This window comes from Mizuhopecten yessoensis, unplaced genomic scaffold (genome assembly GCF_002113885.1).
Source record: "Mizuhopecten yessoensis strain PY_sf001 unplaced genomic scaffold, ASM211388v2 scaffold6015, whole genome shotgun sequence".
NCBI lineage: Eukaryota > Metazoa > Mollusca > Bivalvia > Pectinida > Pectinidae > Mizuhopecten > Mizuhopecten yessoensis.
The window spans coordinates 242,549-256,788 of record NW_018406337.1 but is presented as its reverse complement, the minus strand read 5'-3'; the positions used below and the strand labels follow the sequence as shown (position 1 = coordinate 256,788).

General features: G+C 35.9%; 1 protein-coding gene across 3 annotated transcripts in view; it reads left to right on the top strand.

Moving 5' to 3' along the window:
• The window catches only part of LOC110451424 (sodium leak channel non-selective protein-like), a 66,618-nt gene that overhangs the window by 50,104 nt on the left and 2,274 nt on the right, over nt 1–14,240 (top strand). For all 3 annotated transcript variants that reach the window (XM_021499434.1, XM_021499433.1, XM_021499432.1), the window contains 16 exons: nt 886–990; nt 1,235–1,335; nt 2,060–2,180; nt 2,712–2,810; nt 3,090–3,183; nt 5,097–5,203; nt 5,676–5,753; nt 6,262–6,381; nt 6,485–6,553; nt 7,177–7,325; nt 7,840–7,933; nt 8,498–8,636; nt 9,316–9,431; nt 9,885–10,042; nt 10,756–10,906; nt 13,716–14,022. In XM_021499434.1, the coding sequence (XP_021355109.1) occupies nt 886–990; nt 1,235–1,335; nt 2,060–2,180; nt 2,712–2,810; nt 3,090–3,183; nt 5,097–5,203; nt 5,676–5,753; nt 6,262–6,381; nt 6,485–6,553; nt 7,177–7,325; nt 7,840–7,933; nt 8,498–8,636; nt 9,316–9,431; nt 9,885–10,042; nt 10,756–10,906; nt 13,716–14,022 (2,008 nt within the window). The remainder of the gene's footprint in view (nt 1–885; nt 991–1,234; nt 1,336–2,059; nt 2,181–2,711; nt 2,811–3,089; nt 3,184–5,096; nt 5,204–5,675; nt 5,754–6,261; nt 6,382–6,484; nt 6,554–7,176; nt 7,326–7,839; nt 7,934–8,497; nt 8,637–9,315; nt 9,432–9,884; nt 10,043–10,755; nt 10,907–13,715; nt 14,023–14,240) is intronic.

Genomic DNA, 14,240 nt, shown 5'->3' with positions numbered 1-14,240 from the left:
TAGTGGTGGTGGTAGTGGTGATAGTGGTGGTGGTGGTGGTGGTGGTAGTGGTGGTGGTGGTGGTGGTATGACAGAACATTTATACCACAGTTAAATGTGACCTGACAGAATTTTTGCTTATTAAACAGATCATATAATAAATTAGAATAGCAAAATGATTCCCAGACAAGCTGCTGTCAAACATCTTAATTAACAGTGACATTTTGATTGGCTAAGTGTTTCTGTTGGTCAACCAATCAGAACTGTGTTTCAATAAAAACAGCATGTGCCTTGAGAGGCTGATGTTAGAGAAACGAACCAACACTGACTTGAGTGGTTTGGAATGAACTGCTATGTATCTACATTGTAATGGTCATAGATAATGAAAAGAAAAAACAAAGTATAAATGCTTATTCCAGTTGTAATTTTAATCATATATTTTTTTCTTTTTGATCAATCACTAATTAACCATCAGTCATTTGATTAAAACTGATGACTGATTTTAATTTTACAAACAATTCCCAGCACTGTTTCTTAAAACAAATCAGGCTGATAAGTATGAATATGAAAAGATTTATGTAACACAACCAAAAAGTGTTTTTGTGTGATGATTCGATGACTAGTACGGTATGCACTTTGATCTGTCACCTTCATCAGACGGTGACAGAAGGTGACAGAGTACATACCGTACGAGTCATTGAAACATCACATATAAACACATTTTGGTTGTGTTACATGAATCTTTTCATTATTCGAAACACTGGTCTTAAATTAAAATAAGATTTGCTCTTCTGCATTTTGATATCAGATATCCAAAGAAACAAGATGTCATTATCAGTATAATTTGTTCTTAATCATGAATTTGAAACTGATATTATTAATACAAAACATGCCACCTCCCCACAGGTATCTGTTCTGCTGATCGTCCTCATGTTCCTGTTCGCTACCTTCGGTGTGCACCTACTGGGGGGTCGTTTGGCCAGGTGTAACGACCCTGCCATCCTATCTAGGGTAGGTATCAGAGCAAGGGAACAAATAATTGTAAGTTAATTAATATCTGTACTAAGGTTTAGGGTAGAGCCAGCGCTATTGTTTCTTCAGTGGTAAAAAAATCATGAAGAAATAAGGGTGATAAATGAGACTATGTTAACACTGTGGATGTGCTAAAAATTGCTTCAAATAAAGATATTGAATGTTATAACAACTTCTTGTAGATTTAAAACTTAACATTTCCGTTCTGTGTTGGGTGTGATAGGAGAACTGTACGGGAATCTTCCTGAATCAGGTGTTTGTTACCAAGATGAAAGTGAAAGTCGTCAAGAACCAGCAGCCAGGTTTCTATGTTCCGAGGACATGGTAAGATTCTACAGTTGTGAAGATATCTTCGAGTTGAAGATAATTGGAAAACTTTGCCTTATCACATAAATACAGTGATGTGTATTTAACAAAACCTTTGTATTACTTCTTGTTATATCAACCATATAGCATTGTGATGAAAAATTTAAAACAATGTACATGACATTGTGATGTCTCAAGGAAAGCACTTAACATTTACAGCAAGATGCATGTGGCAATATCAAGAATTTTGTTTTTCTTCAATATTTTATTTGATTTCATATATTTCATTCTCGGTAATATGATAAAAAGTATTTTAAACTTACCGTAATGGAATTCTTTTTTCTTTTGAACTCCAGAGAGACTTGCTAAAATGAATAACCTTTAGGCTCATTTCATGCACACATGTATCTTATATAAAATGAAAAATTGTCTCAGATCTTATGTATACAATGTATCAGTAATGCACGAAAGACTATTGTAGCTTAACTATATTCAGGGTATATCAAGGTGACAAAAGTGTCTTTAATGCAACCTGTTGGCCACTTTTTTTTCTTTTTTTTTAGAAAAATCATATTAATTGAAATTTTGACTGTTTTTAAATTATGGATAAGGTAATTTGATATGACTTTTAGGGAAAATATTGTAATAAAAAAAGGTTGGTTTTGTAAAATGAAAGTTGCAAGCAAATTTTTGACAATTTATTATTCAAATGCTTTATGTTTTACTTGATCTTGACTTCCAGGACAAATCCGTACAATTTTAACTTTGACAACATTGGAAATGCCATGTTAGCGTTGTTTGAGGTGCTGTCTTTGGAGGGTTGGCTGGAAGTCAGGGATGTGATTATAGAACGTGTTGGAACGGTGAGTCTCTTCCGTCATGTTCAATATGTGAAAATTGCGTTGACAGTTTATGATATGTTTCCAATTTTCTAGAGTGACTTGAGGAAGGATTAAAGACATTGTAATAGAACTACACAATTTGAATTCTGTTATTTCTATGTTGATCTCAACTGAAGGTAAACCTCATAGATTTTGTGTTTTTATCATAGTTTGAAATAATGACCGGGTCGATCATCCGTGACCTGTTAGGTGTGTTAATTAAAGCGCTCATCCAGAACTCGGGAGGTCCAGGATTTGAATCCTTATGATTCTGTTCATTTTCCCTCTCTTTTTATATATATTTTAATTAGATATTGCTCAGCTTGAATACTAAAAAGCACCACAATGGCATGATGCCATGTAGGACATTTTCTTTGGTTGATGGGCAATGCAAAAAAATGAATCGGTCATTCATTCAGCATCATGTAGAATGATAAGCTGTTCAGTCATGATAGTACAGTCTTGATAAAAAAAAACTTCTGTTATATACAGTAATTAATAATTTGTTTCCAGGTCCACGCCATTTACGTACATGTGTTCGTGTTTATTGGCTACATGATTGGACTGACACTGTTCGTCGGTGTGGTCATTGCTAACTACAGTGAAAACAAGGTCAGTACTGTTTTTTGTGACATTTTCGATGTTATCAATTTTGATACAGGAAATGAACTGATACAGCAGTTGAATTTTTATTAACTTCATTGACTGCCTTCACTGTTTACAAAATAACACAATCAAATCACTATAAAGTAACATGTTCACCTCATTCTAATCTGTAAACTCTTACAATTTGGGCGCGAGTCTCAATCATATTTTCTATCCACTTGTTCCTAATGTTTCCTTCTCACATTCTTGTTATCCATAACTTAATGTATTCTTACCTATGTATAGGGGACAGCTTTGCTCACTGTGGACCAGAGGAGATGGCTGGATCTCAAGGGCAGAATCAAGTTAGCTCAGCCTCTTCACATCCCCCCTAAACCAGGTAAACTAACCCAAACATGGAACACAACTGTAAAACAAATACTGTATATGGGGAATTTTTTCGCTTTAGTTTAACTTTCGCCTTCTTTTCCCACCGAAATGATGGCAAATTTATCATAACAGCGAACTTTTGTAGACAACATAATATACATAGTAATTAAATGTGAATGGTGAAATTAACACCAGACGAAAATTGATTTCGTGGGTGAAGGGCAAAAGTTTGACGGGCCAAAAATTTCCCGGTACACAGTATCCCTTTTGACCTTGGATTTAAGGAGAGAATCAGGATATTTCTTCCATAACCACAATATGTTTCCCCATTCCTGAAGCACTTGATAAGCAAACAAGGAGTTGGTCAGCATTTCATCTTACCATGGTTGGGTAACAACCAGCTGGATGTGGTGTTATTGGCATTGAACTCATTCACCCCCGAAGACACATAGTACGCGATACTCTACTAGGAGGACTGCATGTTGGCATAAGAAGAAGAGGGTGAATGAGTTAGTTAGGATATGTCACACTCTGTACGTAGGCAGAAGAAGCAGAGGGTGAATGAGTAAGTTAGGATGTCACACACTGTACGTAGGCAGAAGGAGAAGAGGGTGAATGAGTTAGTTAGGATGTCACACACTGTACGTAGGCAGAAGAAGAAGAGGGTGAATGAGTTAGTTAGGATGTCACACACTGTACGTAGGCAGAAGAAGAAGAGGGTGAATGAGTTAGTTAGGATGTCACACACTGTACGTAGGCAGAAGAAGAAGAGGGTGAATGAGTTAGTTAGGATGTCACACACTGTACGTAGGCAGAAGAAGAAGAGGGTGAATGAGTTAGTTAGGATGTCACACACTGTACGTAGGCAGAAGAAGAAGAGGGTGAATGAGTTAGTTAAGATGTCACACACTGTACGTAGGCAGACGAAGAAGAGGGTGAATGAGTTAGTTAGGATGTCACACTCTGTACGTAGGCAGAAGGAGAAGAGGGTGAATGAGTTAGTTAGGATGTCACACACTGTACGTAGGCAGAAGAAGAAGAGGGTGAATGAGTAAGTTAGGATGTCACACTCTGTACGTAGGCAGAAGGAGAAGAGGGTGAATGAGTTAGTTAGGATGTCACACACTGTACGTAGGCAGAAGAAGAAGAGGGTGAATGAGTAAGTTAGGATGTCACACTCTGTACGTAGGCAGAAGAAGAAGAGGGTGAATGAGTTAGTTAGGATGTCACACACTGTACGTAGGCAGAAGAAGAAGAGGGGGGATGAGTAAGTTAGGATGTCACACACTGTAAGTAGGCAGAAGAAGAAGAGGGGGGATGAGTAAGTTAGGATGTCACCCTCTGTACGTAGGCAGAAGGAGAAGAGGGGGAATGAGTTAGTTAGGATGTCACAGTCTGTACGTAGGCAGAAGAAGCAGAGGGTGAATGAGTAAGTTAGGATGTCACACAATTAACAAAACTTAGTACAGACTTCTTCCATTGTGACATCATGATTCTTGGCAATTATTTCCCTATTCAGAAACAGGAATCATCTACATATGGTTTTTCAGATATTATATAATCAGTATGAAAGAAAAAGGACCAAAACACGTGGTTATCATGTACTAACTCTCCTGAGTTATTTTTCAAATATTAAAAACTGGTTATACTTTGTTTATATACAATTTGAAAATTACCCCTAAAATTTCATAATAAACTATTCCAACCTTTGAATTGGAAGAGTTCAAATGAGTCTTCAGAGGTGAATGAGTTAACTCATGTATGATAACCGAACACCACTCATAACTCATTAGTAAACTTTAACATCACCAGCTGGAATTATCCTATTTTAACTGTGTTCCTTCAAAGTAAGTTTTTTCAATGGTGACCATTACATTTTTCTACTCATGTAACTTTTGTAATGTTTCCGTATTTTCGTTCCAGATGCCACTGGCCTCCGAGCCAAGATGTATGACATCACACAAGACACCATGTTCAAACGTGCCACAGTCCTTCTTGTTCTCCTCAACTGCAGCCTCCTAGCAGTACCAGTATGTGTTGTGTACACAAAGTTACTCCAGCAGGAAACTATTTTAAAATCAATAAATGAAAATCTATCGCAAATTTCAAACAAGAAATAACAAAAATAGATAGGAACCGTCGCTCTACATCCAAGCTTTTGGGCTTTTAGCCGTTGTTCAGGGATGGAATGGTCTTCGATCCCTGATGAAGGGCTGTTTATACTGTAAAATCTGTGAATCTCGTATAATTCTATATAGTGATTTCAATGATCCTTACAGTACCATATTTCTGATACAATGTAATAACTAAGTCTAAAAATCATACAGTTTTCGTTCGAACATTTGTCAAATTATTTCTGAAAACAAGAAAACATCTAGTAAAATGTAGGCTTTGGTATTCTCTATCCTTCAATTTTCTATTAAAAATGTTACAAAACATCAAAAACAAAATCCTGCTAATGCCTTGCAAGCTCATATATGCTCTGTGTTTTTTGTCTTTCAGTGGAAGGAATCAAACATGCCCACGACCTATGCCCTGGCTACAGTATGTGCTATTTTTACCATGATGTTTTTCTGTGAGGTAAGTTATGATAACATTCGTCTTTATAAAATTACTTCTTGTTGTGGATATGCAGGAAATCGTTTTGTATTTTTATTTATTTGGTTTAACATGAAAGGTTTAATCCTTGTTGTATTATGTATGCATATTTAACATGTGTATTACATGGTAAGTTAACAATGTGATAAATATAAATTGCCATCTATTATATAATTTTCAAGATTTCAAATCTACTTCCTGTATAGTTATGGCAGAGTAAAGAAGATAGTAAATTGGAAGTCAAGAAGTGTCTGTGAAGACTTGATGATATGGTCAGGGAAAAGTTGTGGTTTAGCAATCACACTTTGTAAAGGATCCAGATTTGTATTATCAATCTACTTTGAAAATAAATGGAAATTCATTGAAGATTTTCAAGTGAACCTAGTACCTCTGTGTTGACATGTTTTGTCTCCTTTTTATCGGCCCAAAAGACCTCTTTTGTGTTGGTGGGCCATTAAGAATACAATAATGATAGTACTTCTTTCTGTAGGTGGTGATGAAGATGATAGCTCTGTCGCCGCGCGGCTACTGGACAAGTCGTAGAAACAGATTTGATATGTTTGTCACCTTTCTAGGACTCATCTGGATCATCCTCAATTTTACAATAGGGGTAAGTAATAAAAAATATATGATGTGAGATTCCTTTAAATTGGACACACATTCATCTAAACTAGGCCAACTTGATTTAATATCATTCATGAATTAATTTTCAGAATGACCAGACCCATTCCTTCGGCTTTATTGTGATTGTTCTGCGGTTCTTCACCATTACAGGAAAACATGTAAGTGCTTGTTTTTTTTGTGTTGTTTTTTCTTTCTATTTTACCAGTATATAATAATATTCCTAGAAAATGATTTTCAAAAGAACACTTTTTTATATACAGTCAAACTTTGATGTTTCAAACATTGCAGGACCATCAGGATAAATTTGAAATATCAGGACTTCTTATGTGACAAAACACAGGTTAATAACTTTTTGTATAAAAGTATGGTTAACATTTAGAGACTGAGAAGGCCAGTATTGGCATTGAGTTTATTTATCAATTTTCAGCTAGCTCATGTCCAGATTTGCATTTCATATATACTGTGAAAATCAGAAATGTTTATGGGGTCCAAATTTCATGTTTTCCCCAAAACACAACATTTCATGATTTGTGTATCCGGAGGACACAGTTATACAGAGAAAAAGTTCGTGTGAAAACTGTAAATACATCATTGACCTAATTCGTGGATGAAGAGTACCCAAGAAATCAACGAAATTTAAAACCCCACGAAATATAGTGATTGTACAGTAATCTGTTTAACAAGGGGATGGACTTAATACTGAACACAGGTGGATCATAGATAATTTATAGAGGAAAACATGGACCACAAAATAAGATAACCATCTATTGGTTTGTTTCAGGCAACACTCAAGATGCTGATGCAGACTGTGGTCATGTCCGTGTTTAAGAGTTTCTTCATCATCATGGGAATGTTCATCCTTATGATGTTCTATGCCTACGCTGGTGTGATCCTATTTGGCACGGTCAAACATGGCTTCGACCTAGGAAGGTACGTGGAAAACAAGAGTCTTTAACTCTACTATTTCTCATGACAGAGAATACATGATAATATTCGCATAAAATTTTGGAGTCCTTCGTCAGTTTTGATGCTACGTCAGTCAACACTCCTGCTCCTGATTTAACAAGGTGTCTCTCAAATGGTGTTTTGATAAGTATTACCGTATTTGACTGCAAATAAGCCCTCTCCCAAGTAAGGCAAATGTGATGGGAATGGAGTGAGTGCCTGCAGTTAAGTCCCCTCTCAACTTTTGGTCAGTCATTTGCAGTTAAATACGGTATACTATTGAAACAATAGTGAAGACAGAAATTAGTAGATTAAGCTTTTGTTACAACACAGATCTAAAGCTGACAAAATTGATGTCTTAACTCATTCACCCCTGACATTTCCTAATGAACTATTCCAACCATTGAATTGGAAGTGTTCAAAGGTGTCTTCAGGGGTGAATGAGATAATGTGTCCTTGTTGATAGTTATGATGACCACTATGTCACTTTATTTTACAGACATGCCACATTTGGAACCTCCTCCAACGCTATAGCTCTGCTGTTCAGGATTGTCACCGGGGAAGACTGGAATAAAATTATGCATGACTGCATGGTAGGTTATTGTTTTATTCAAACCATGCGTAACATTTAGTTTACAATTGGTACCATTAATGTTGAGTCTTAAATGGATACCCTAGATTATAATTTTGCATGAACATGTATCATGCCTTAAGCCTTAACAAAATAAAATAAAAATGTCATAATTTTTTCATCGGTCATTACTTCAGTTTCTAAAAATTTGCTTTCTGCTGGCCTGAATGATTCTGATCAAGATATGTCTTTCTAAAGTATAAATAACTACATCTGTACTTCTTGACTTATTTCATTAAACTTCACACACATTGCCTTTGACATTTTTCTGTATGTTAATTCAATAATACGGTGTATGTAGTCACCTCATTGGACCCAGGTCAAGACAACCATCACTAAAAATAGAATTTTACAGAAAACACACTGTTATCACTCTGGTGCTGTGTTTGTATAAGTTTGGAAAATAATTCAACAATGCTACCATACATTTTTTTTAATTCTTCTTAATATTTGGAAAATTAATTGTTCTGAATTATGTTTGGAAACCATTATGCCCTGACTTTGAGAGTTCTCTTCTGTACTAAAGGTGAGTCCTCCGTTCTGTACGCTGGCTGACCCTGGCGAGAATTACTGGGAGACAGACTGTGGTAACTTCACAGCATCACTGCTCTATTTCTGCTCCTTCTACATCATCATCACCTACATTGTCCTCAACTTGCTTGTTGGTAAGTATAGACTCTTTTCTGTATTGATTTAAATGATAAAAGAAAATCATAAAGTCATCAACCTCCTGTTAATGCATACTGTATACTAGAAATTTTCACCAAGTCAAACTTTTGCCCTTCGCCACTGTAATCAGTTTTCGCCTAGTGTTAATTTCGCTCTTCAGAATCAATTAATATGTTAATAAGGCTGTTATACTTATTTTTACTTTAATGATTAATTTGCCCTCATTACAGAGGGCAAAAAAGATAAAAATTTCCTGGTGCAAAAGGTTTCCTGAAAAAAACCATTGACTGGAAATAACTGGTATAAGGAAAGGTCTTACTCTAACTCATGAATTAAACTTCACAAGAAATGAACACCACTCTGTTTGCATGTATCATCAACATTTGGACACATAATTATTTCGTGTCTGCCTACCTAGGTACTTTTTCATTGATGGTGTAATTTACTCATGCATGTTCAGTGTAGTGTTTAATATACATCAGAACTATATAATATTTCATTAAGAATCATTACAAAGTGATATGTAAATGATGATGTCATAGTTGGTATATAATTATGCATTTATTTTTAATTGTTCTGAGCATATATATATATATAGCAGAGGATTTTCCAGTCCTATAGTCAGAATAAGATCTGTGTCAAAGTTAATAAGTTTTGGGTTGTCTCCCTTCCTAGCTATCATCATGGAGAACTTTTCCCTGTTCTACTCCAATGAGGAGGACGCCCTACTCAGCTACAGTGACATACGAAACTTCCAGAACACCTGGAATCTGGTGGATATCAGTAGGAAGGTCAGTCTAGGGTCAAATCACGTGTCTACATTGTAATTCTGTCTGAAGTCTTTTATCTGTTTTGATACATATTTCAACACCATCAATACTAAACAAACATTACCAAAAGAAAGTAGACTAGTAACACCACACACAACAAGTCTATCAGGAAAGAAAAGGGTAATAGAGCCGGACCCAGATTTAAACCTGGGATCCCCAAATTCTAGAAGGATGCTCAGAGTTGAGTAAATATCTGGTCACAGGACACAATACAATAAATATATTTTACTTTCACACAGACAATTGATTAAAGTTTAGTGTATTTTGAAATTATCTTAAATGTACAAGTTTCCTTGAATGACAGTTGGATATTGAATCTTTTGAGTGTATGATACAAATATAGTTACAAGTGACATTTATGTACTAGGTATATCCTAGCTTGTTGATCAGTGATGACATATTGACATTTTCTAGGGTGTAATCTCTGTGAGAAAGGTGAGACTGTTACTACGGTTACTGACAGGTCGTTTAGAGGTCGACTTGGAAAAGGACCGCCTCCTCTTCAAACACATGTGTTATGAGCTGGAACGACAACATGGAGGCGCCGAGGTCACATTTCACGATGTGTTAAAGTAAGAATTTTACCTAAAGTCTGGTAGCTGTAAGCATACATAGAATATCCCAGTCGATCAGTGAATTCCTAATAACTATACTGTGGATTAATGTTATCTGTTGTTATAGCAAGATACAGTAAAACCTTGCCGCTTCATATACTGCCAACATATTTCAGTTTCCCTTTTTTCATGTTTTCTTAAGAATTCCTTATACATTTCCCTCAGGTTATTGCCAAACCTCTTTTTAATGCGAAAACTTCTACGGACAAATGGGGCAGTATAACGAGGTTTTACTGTTCCATAGCTGTCAACCCTCCCTCATTTTGACGAAAATTTATCGATCTCCCTCCATACCCCCTCATTCATGTCCAAACTAACACAAACACAAAAGTTACATTCTTTGGTCAAATGATTTCCTAGCTACTGCAGAGTGGGTTTAATGGTCATAGTGACTGAATGTAATGAATGCTGTTTGGAGTTAATTTGATATATAAAAGTGGAACAATGAATTGAGCAAAGCAGTTTCAGGCACATCTCCCTCTCTGGAAATGATGAATGAGGGAGATCTTCCCATTGGAGGTTTCAGAGGTTGACACCTATACTATACATATAATAATACAGAGAAATATGAAGACTGTTTACATAGGGATGGGGAGTTTGTGGGGTTATGTTCTATAGTTCATCCAACAGAGATCTGGCAATACTTTGACTTGTTAATAAAAAAATTACAGCATGCTGGCGTACCGGTCAGTGGACATAAGTAAGAGCCTGCAGCTGGAGGAATTGCTCGCACGACAGGAGCTGGAGTGTACTATAGAGGAGGAGGTGGCCAAACAGACCATCAGGAACTGGCTGGACAAGTGTCTTAAGAGGATAAGGGCGGTAGGTGTTCATAATGATATACAACATAAAAATAAAGTGTGTTGTAAGGATAAGGGCGGTAGGTGTTCATAATGATATACAACATAAATATAAAGTGTGTTGTAAGGATAAGGGCGGTAGGTGTTCATAATGATATACAACATAAATATAAAGTGTGTTGTAAGGATAAGGGCGGTAGGTGTTCATAATGATATACAACATAAATATAAAGTGTGTTGTAAGGATAAGGGCGGTAGGTGTTCATAATGATATACAACATAAAAATAAAGTGTGTTGTAAGGATAAGGGCGGTAGGTGTTCATAATGATATACAACATAAATATAAAGTGTGTTGTAAGGATAAGGGCGGTAGGTGTTCATAATGATATACAACATAAATATAAAGTGTGTTGTAAGGATAAGGGCGGTAGGTGTTCATAATGATATACAACATAAATATAAAGTGTGTTGTAAGGATAAGGGCGGTAGGTGTTCATAATGATATACAACATAAATATAAAGTGTGTTGTAAGGATAAGGGCGGTAGGTGTTCATAATGATATACAACATAAATATAAAGTGTGTTGTAAGGATAAGGGCGGTAGGTGTTCATAATGATATACAACATAAATATAAAGTGTGTTGTAAGGATAAGGGCGGTAGGTGTTCATAATGATATACAACATAAATATAAAGTGTGTTGTAAGGATAAGGGCGGTAGGTGTTCATAATGATATACAACATAAATATAAAGTGTGTTGTAAGGATAAGGGCGGTAGGTGTTCATAATGATATACAACATAAATATAAAGTGTGTTGTAAGGATAAGGGCGGTAGGTGTTCATAATGATATACAACATAAATATAAAGTGTGTTGTAAGGATAAGGGCGGTAGGTGTTCATAATGATATACAACATAAATATAAAGTGTGTTGTAAGGATAAGGGCGGTAGGTGTTCATAATGATATACAACATAAATATAAAGTGTGTTGTAAGGATAAGGGCGGTAGGTGTTCATAATGATATACAACATAAAAATAAAGTGTGTTGTAAGGATAAGGGCGGTAGGTGTTCATAATGATATATAACATAAATATGAAATGTGTTGTAAGGATAAGGGCGGTAGGTGTTCATAATGATATACAACATAAACATAAGTGTGTTGTAAGGATAAGGGCGGTAGGTGTTCATAATGATATACAACATAAATATAAGTGGGTTGTAAGGATAAGGGCGGTAGGAGTACATAATGATATACAACATAAATAAAAGTGTGTTGTAAGGATAAGGGCAGTAGGTGTTAATAATGATATACAACATAAATATAAGTGGGTTGTAAGGATAAGGGCGGTAGGAGTTCATAATGATATACAACATAAACATAAGGGTGTTGTAAGGATAAGGGCGGTATGTGTTCATAATGATATACAACATAAACATAAGTGTGTTGTAAGGATAAGGGTGGTAGGCGTTCATAATGATATACAACATAATTATAAGTGTGTTGTAAGGATAAGGGTGGTAGGCGTTCATAATGATATACAACATAAACATAAGTGTGTTATAAGGATAAGGGCGGTAGGTGTTCATACTGATATACAACATAAATATAAAGTGGGTTGTAAGGATAAGGGCGGTAGGGGTTCATAATGATATACAACATAAACATAAGTGTGTTATAAGGATAAGGGCGGTAGGTGTTCATAATGATATATAACATAAAAATAAAGTGTGTTGTAAGGATAAGGGCAGTAGGTGTTAATAATGATATACAACATAAATATAAGTGGGTTGTAAGGATAAGGGCGGTAGGGGTTCATAATGATATACAACATAAACATAAGAGTGTTGTAAGGATAAGGGCGGTATGTGTTCATAATGATATACAACATAAATAAAAGTGTGTTGTAAGGATAAGGGCAGTAGGTGTACATAATGATATACAACATGAATATAAAGTATGTTGTAAGGATAAGGTCGGTAGGTGTACATAATGATATACACGTAAATACAAAGTATGTTGTAAGAATAAGGGCGGTAGGGGTACATAATGATATACAACATAAATATAAGTGTGTTGTAAGGATAAGGGCAGTAGGTGTTAATAATGATATACAACATAAATATAAAGTGTGTTGTAAGGATAAGGACGGTATGTGTTCATAATGATATTTCAACATAAAGTATCCTGTAAAATCTAAAAGAAATTACTCTTACCTGCTTTACAGCCAGAAAATTATGGGTTAATTATTTTGCAAGCAAATGTAGATATACACCTATGTTATAGCAGTAGTACTTACAGATCTTACCGACCAGTATCGGCATATCCAACCAACCCCACCGAGTCGTTCAAACTGTAGACAAGTAACAAAAGCATTATAACATGACAGATTGACAAACAGTTAAGACAGGATACTGAGGTGTTACTAGTAAAACAGTAGTCGGGTAGTCGCGTGGCACAGTGGATAGTGCACTGGCCTTTCACCAAGGCAACAGAACTGAAAAGGTATCGGTCACCGCCCGACCATGCAAGTTTTCTCTCAGTCTGGTAACTCCAATTTTCTCCCTCATTAAGACCCTAAGATGCTAACATCCTGGCAAATTAGAGTGATTGATAAAATTTAAAATAACTTGTTTTATAGTTGTTGTAAAACAAATAAAGTTTATATTGTGAATAGTCAATACTGTACTGTGGATTATTATTTTTCAAAAGTCCTGTTGTTTACTTACTCCTAGTGTAATGGTAATATGTGGTCAGTGATATATAAAATTGCACATTTATTTAGATATAAATGAATTAAGCATAGTTCATAATTGTTGAACTTGCAGAGAGAGCATTCCAATATTCTGACCAACCTGCGGGCCACCAATGAGCCGTTGTTTACCGTCACAGAACAGCCGTCCAGTGCCGCGGAGAGTAGTGAGGAGAGTAAGGATGAGGGTCCAACACTACCCCGGACCAGGAAAAAAGGGACTGTGGAGCTCCAGCCTCCCAACATCCTAGTACAGCCTCCACCCCTCTCCCCCCAGGGCTCCTTTGTCAGGAAGTACTTAAACCCCACCCTAGGGGATGGTCTCAACCGGGGGGACAAGGATAGACCTGGGCTCAAAAAACGCAGCATTAGAAACTCCTCAGGTATGCATGTTAAAAATTCTCTTACCTTGAAAATATTGATGTTCTGTTGAAAAACTAGTTAGAATTGCCATCAATGCAAACGTAAGAACAAATTGTAGAACACTATATTATTTCCTTCTCATTCAATATGTAAAGCATGTTTGTAGATGGGAAAGGTATTTATTTTTATGTCATATTATTTCCTTTGATTCTAAAAGACTTAACATGGCAAGTTTGAT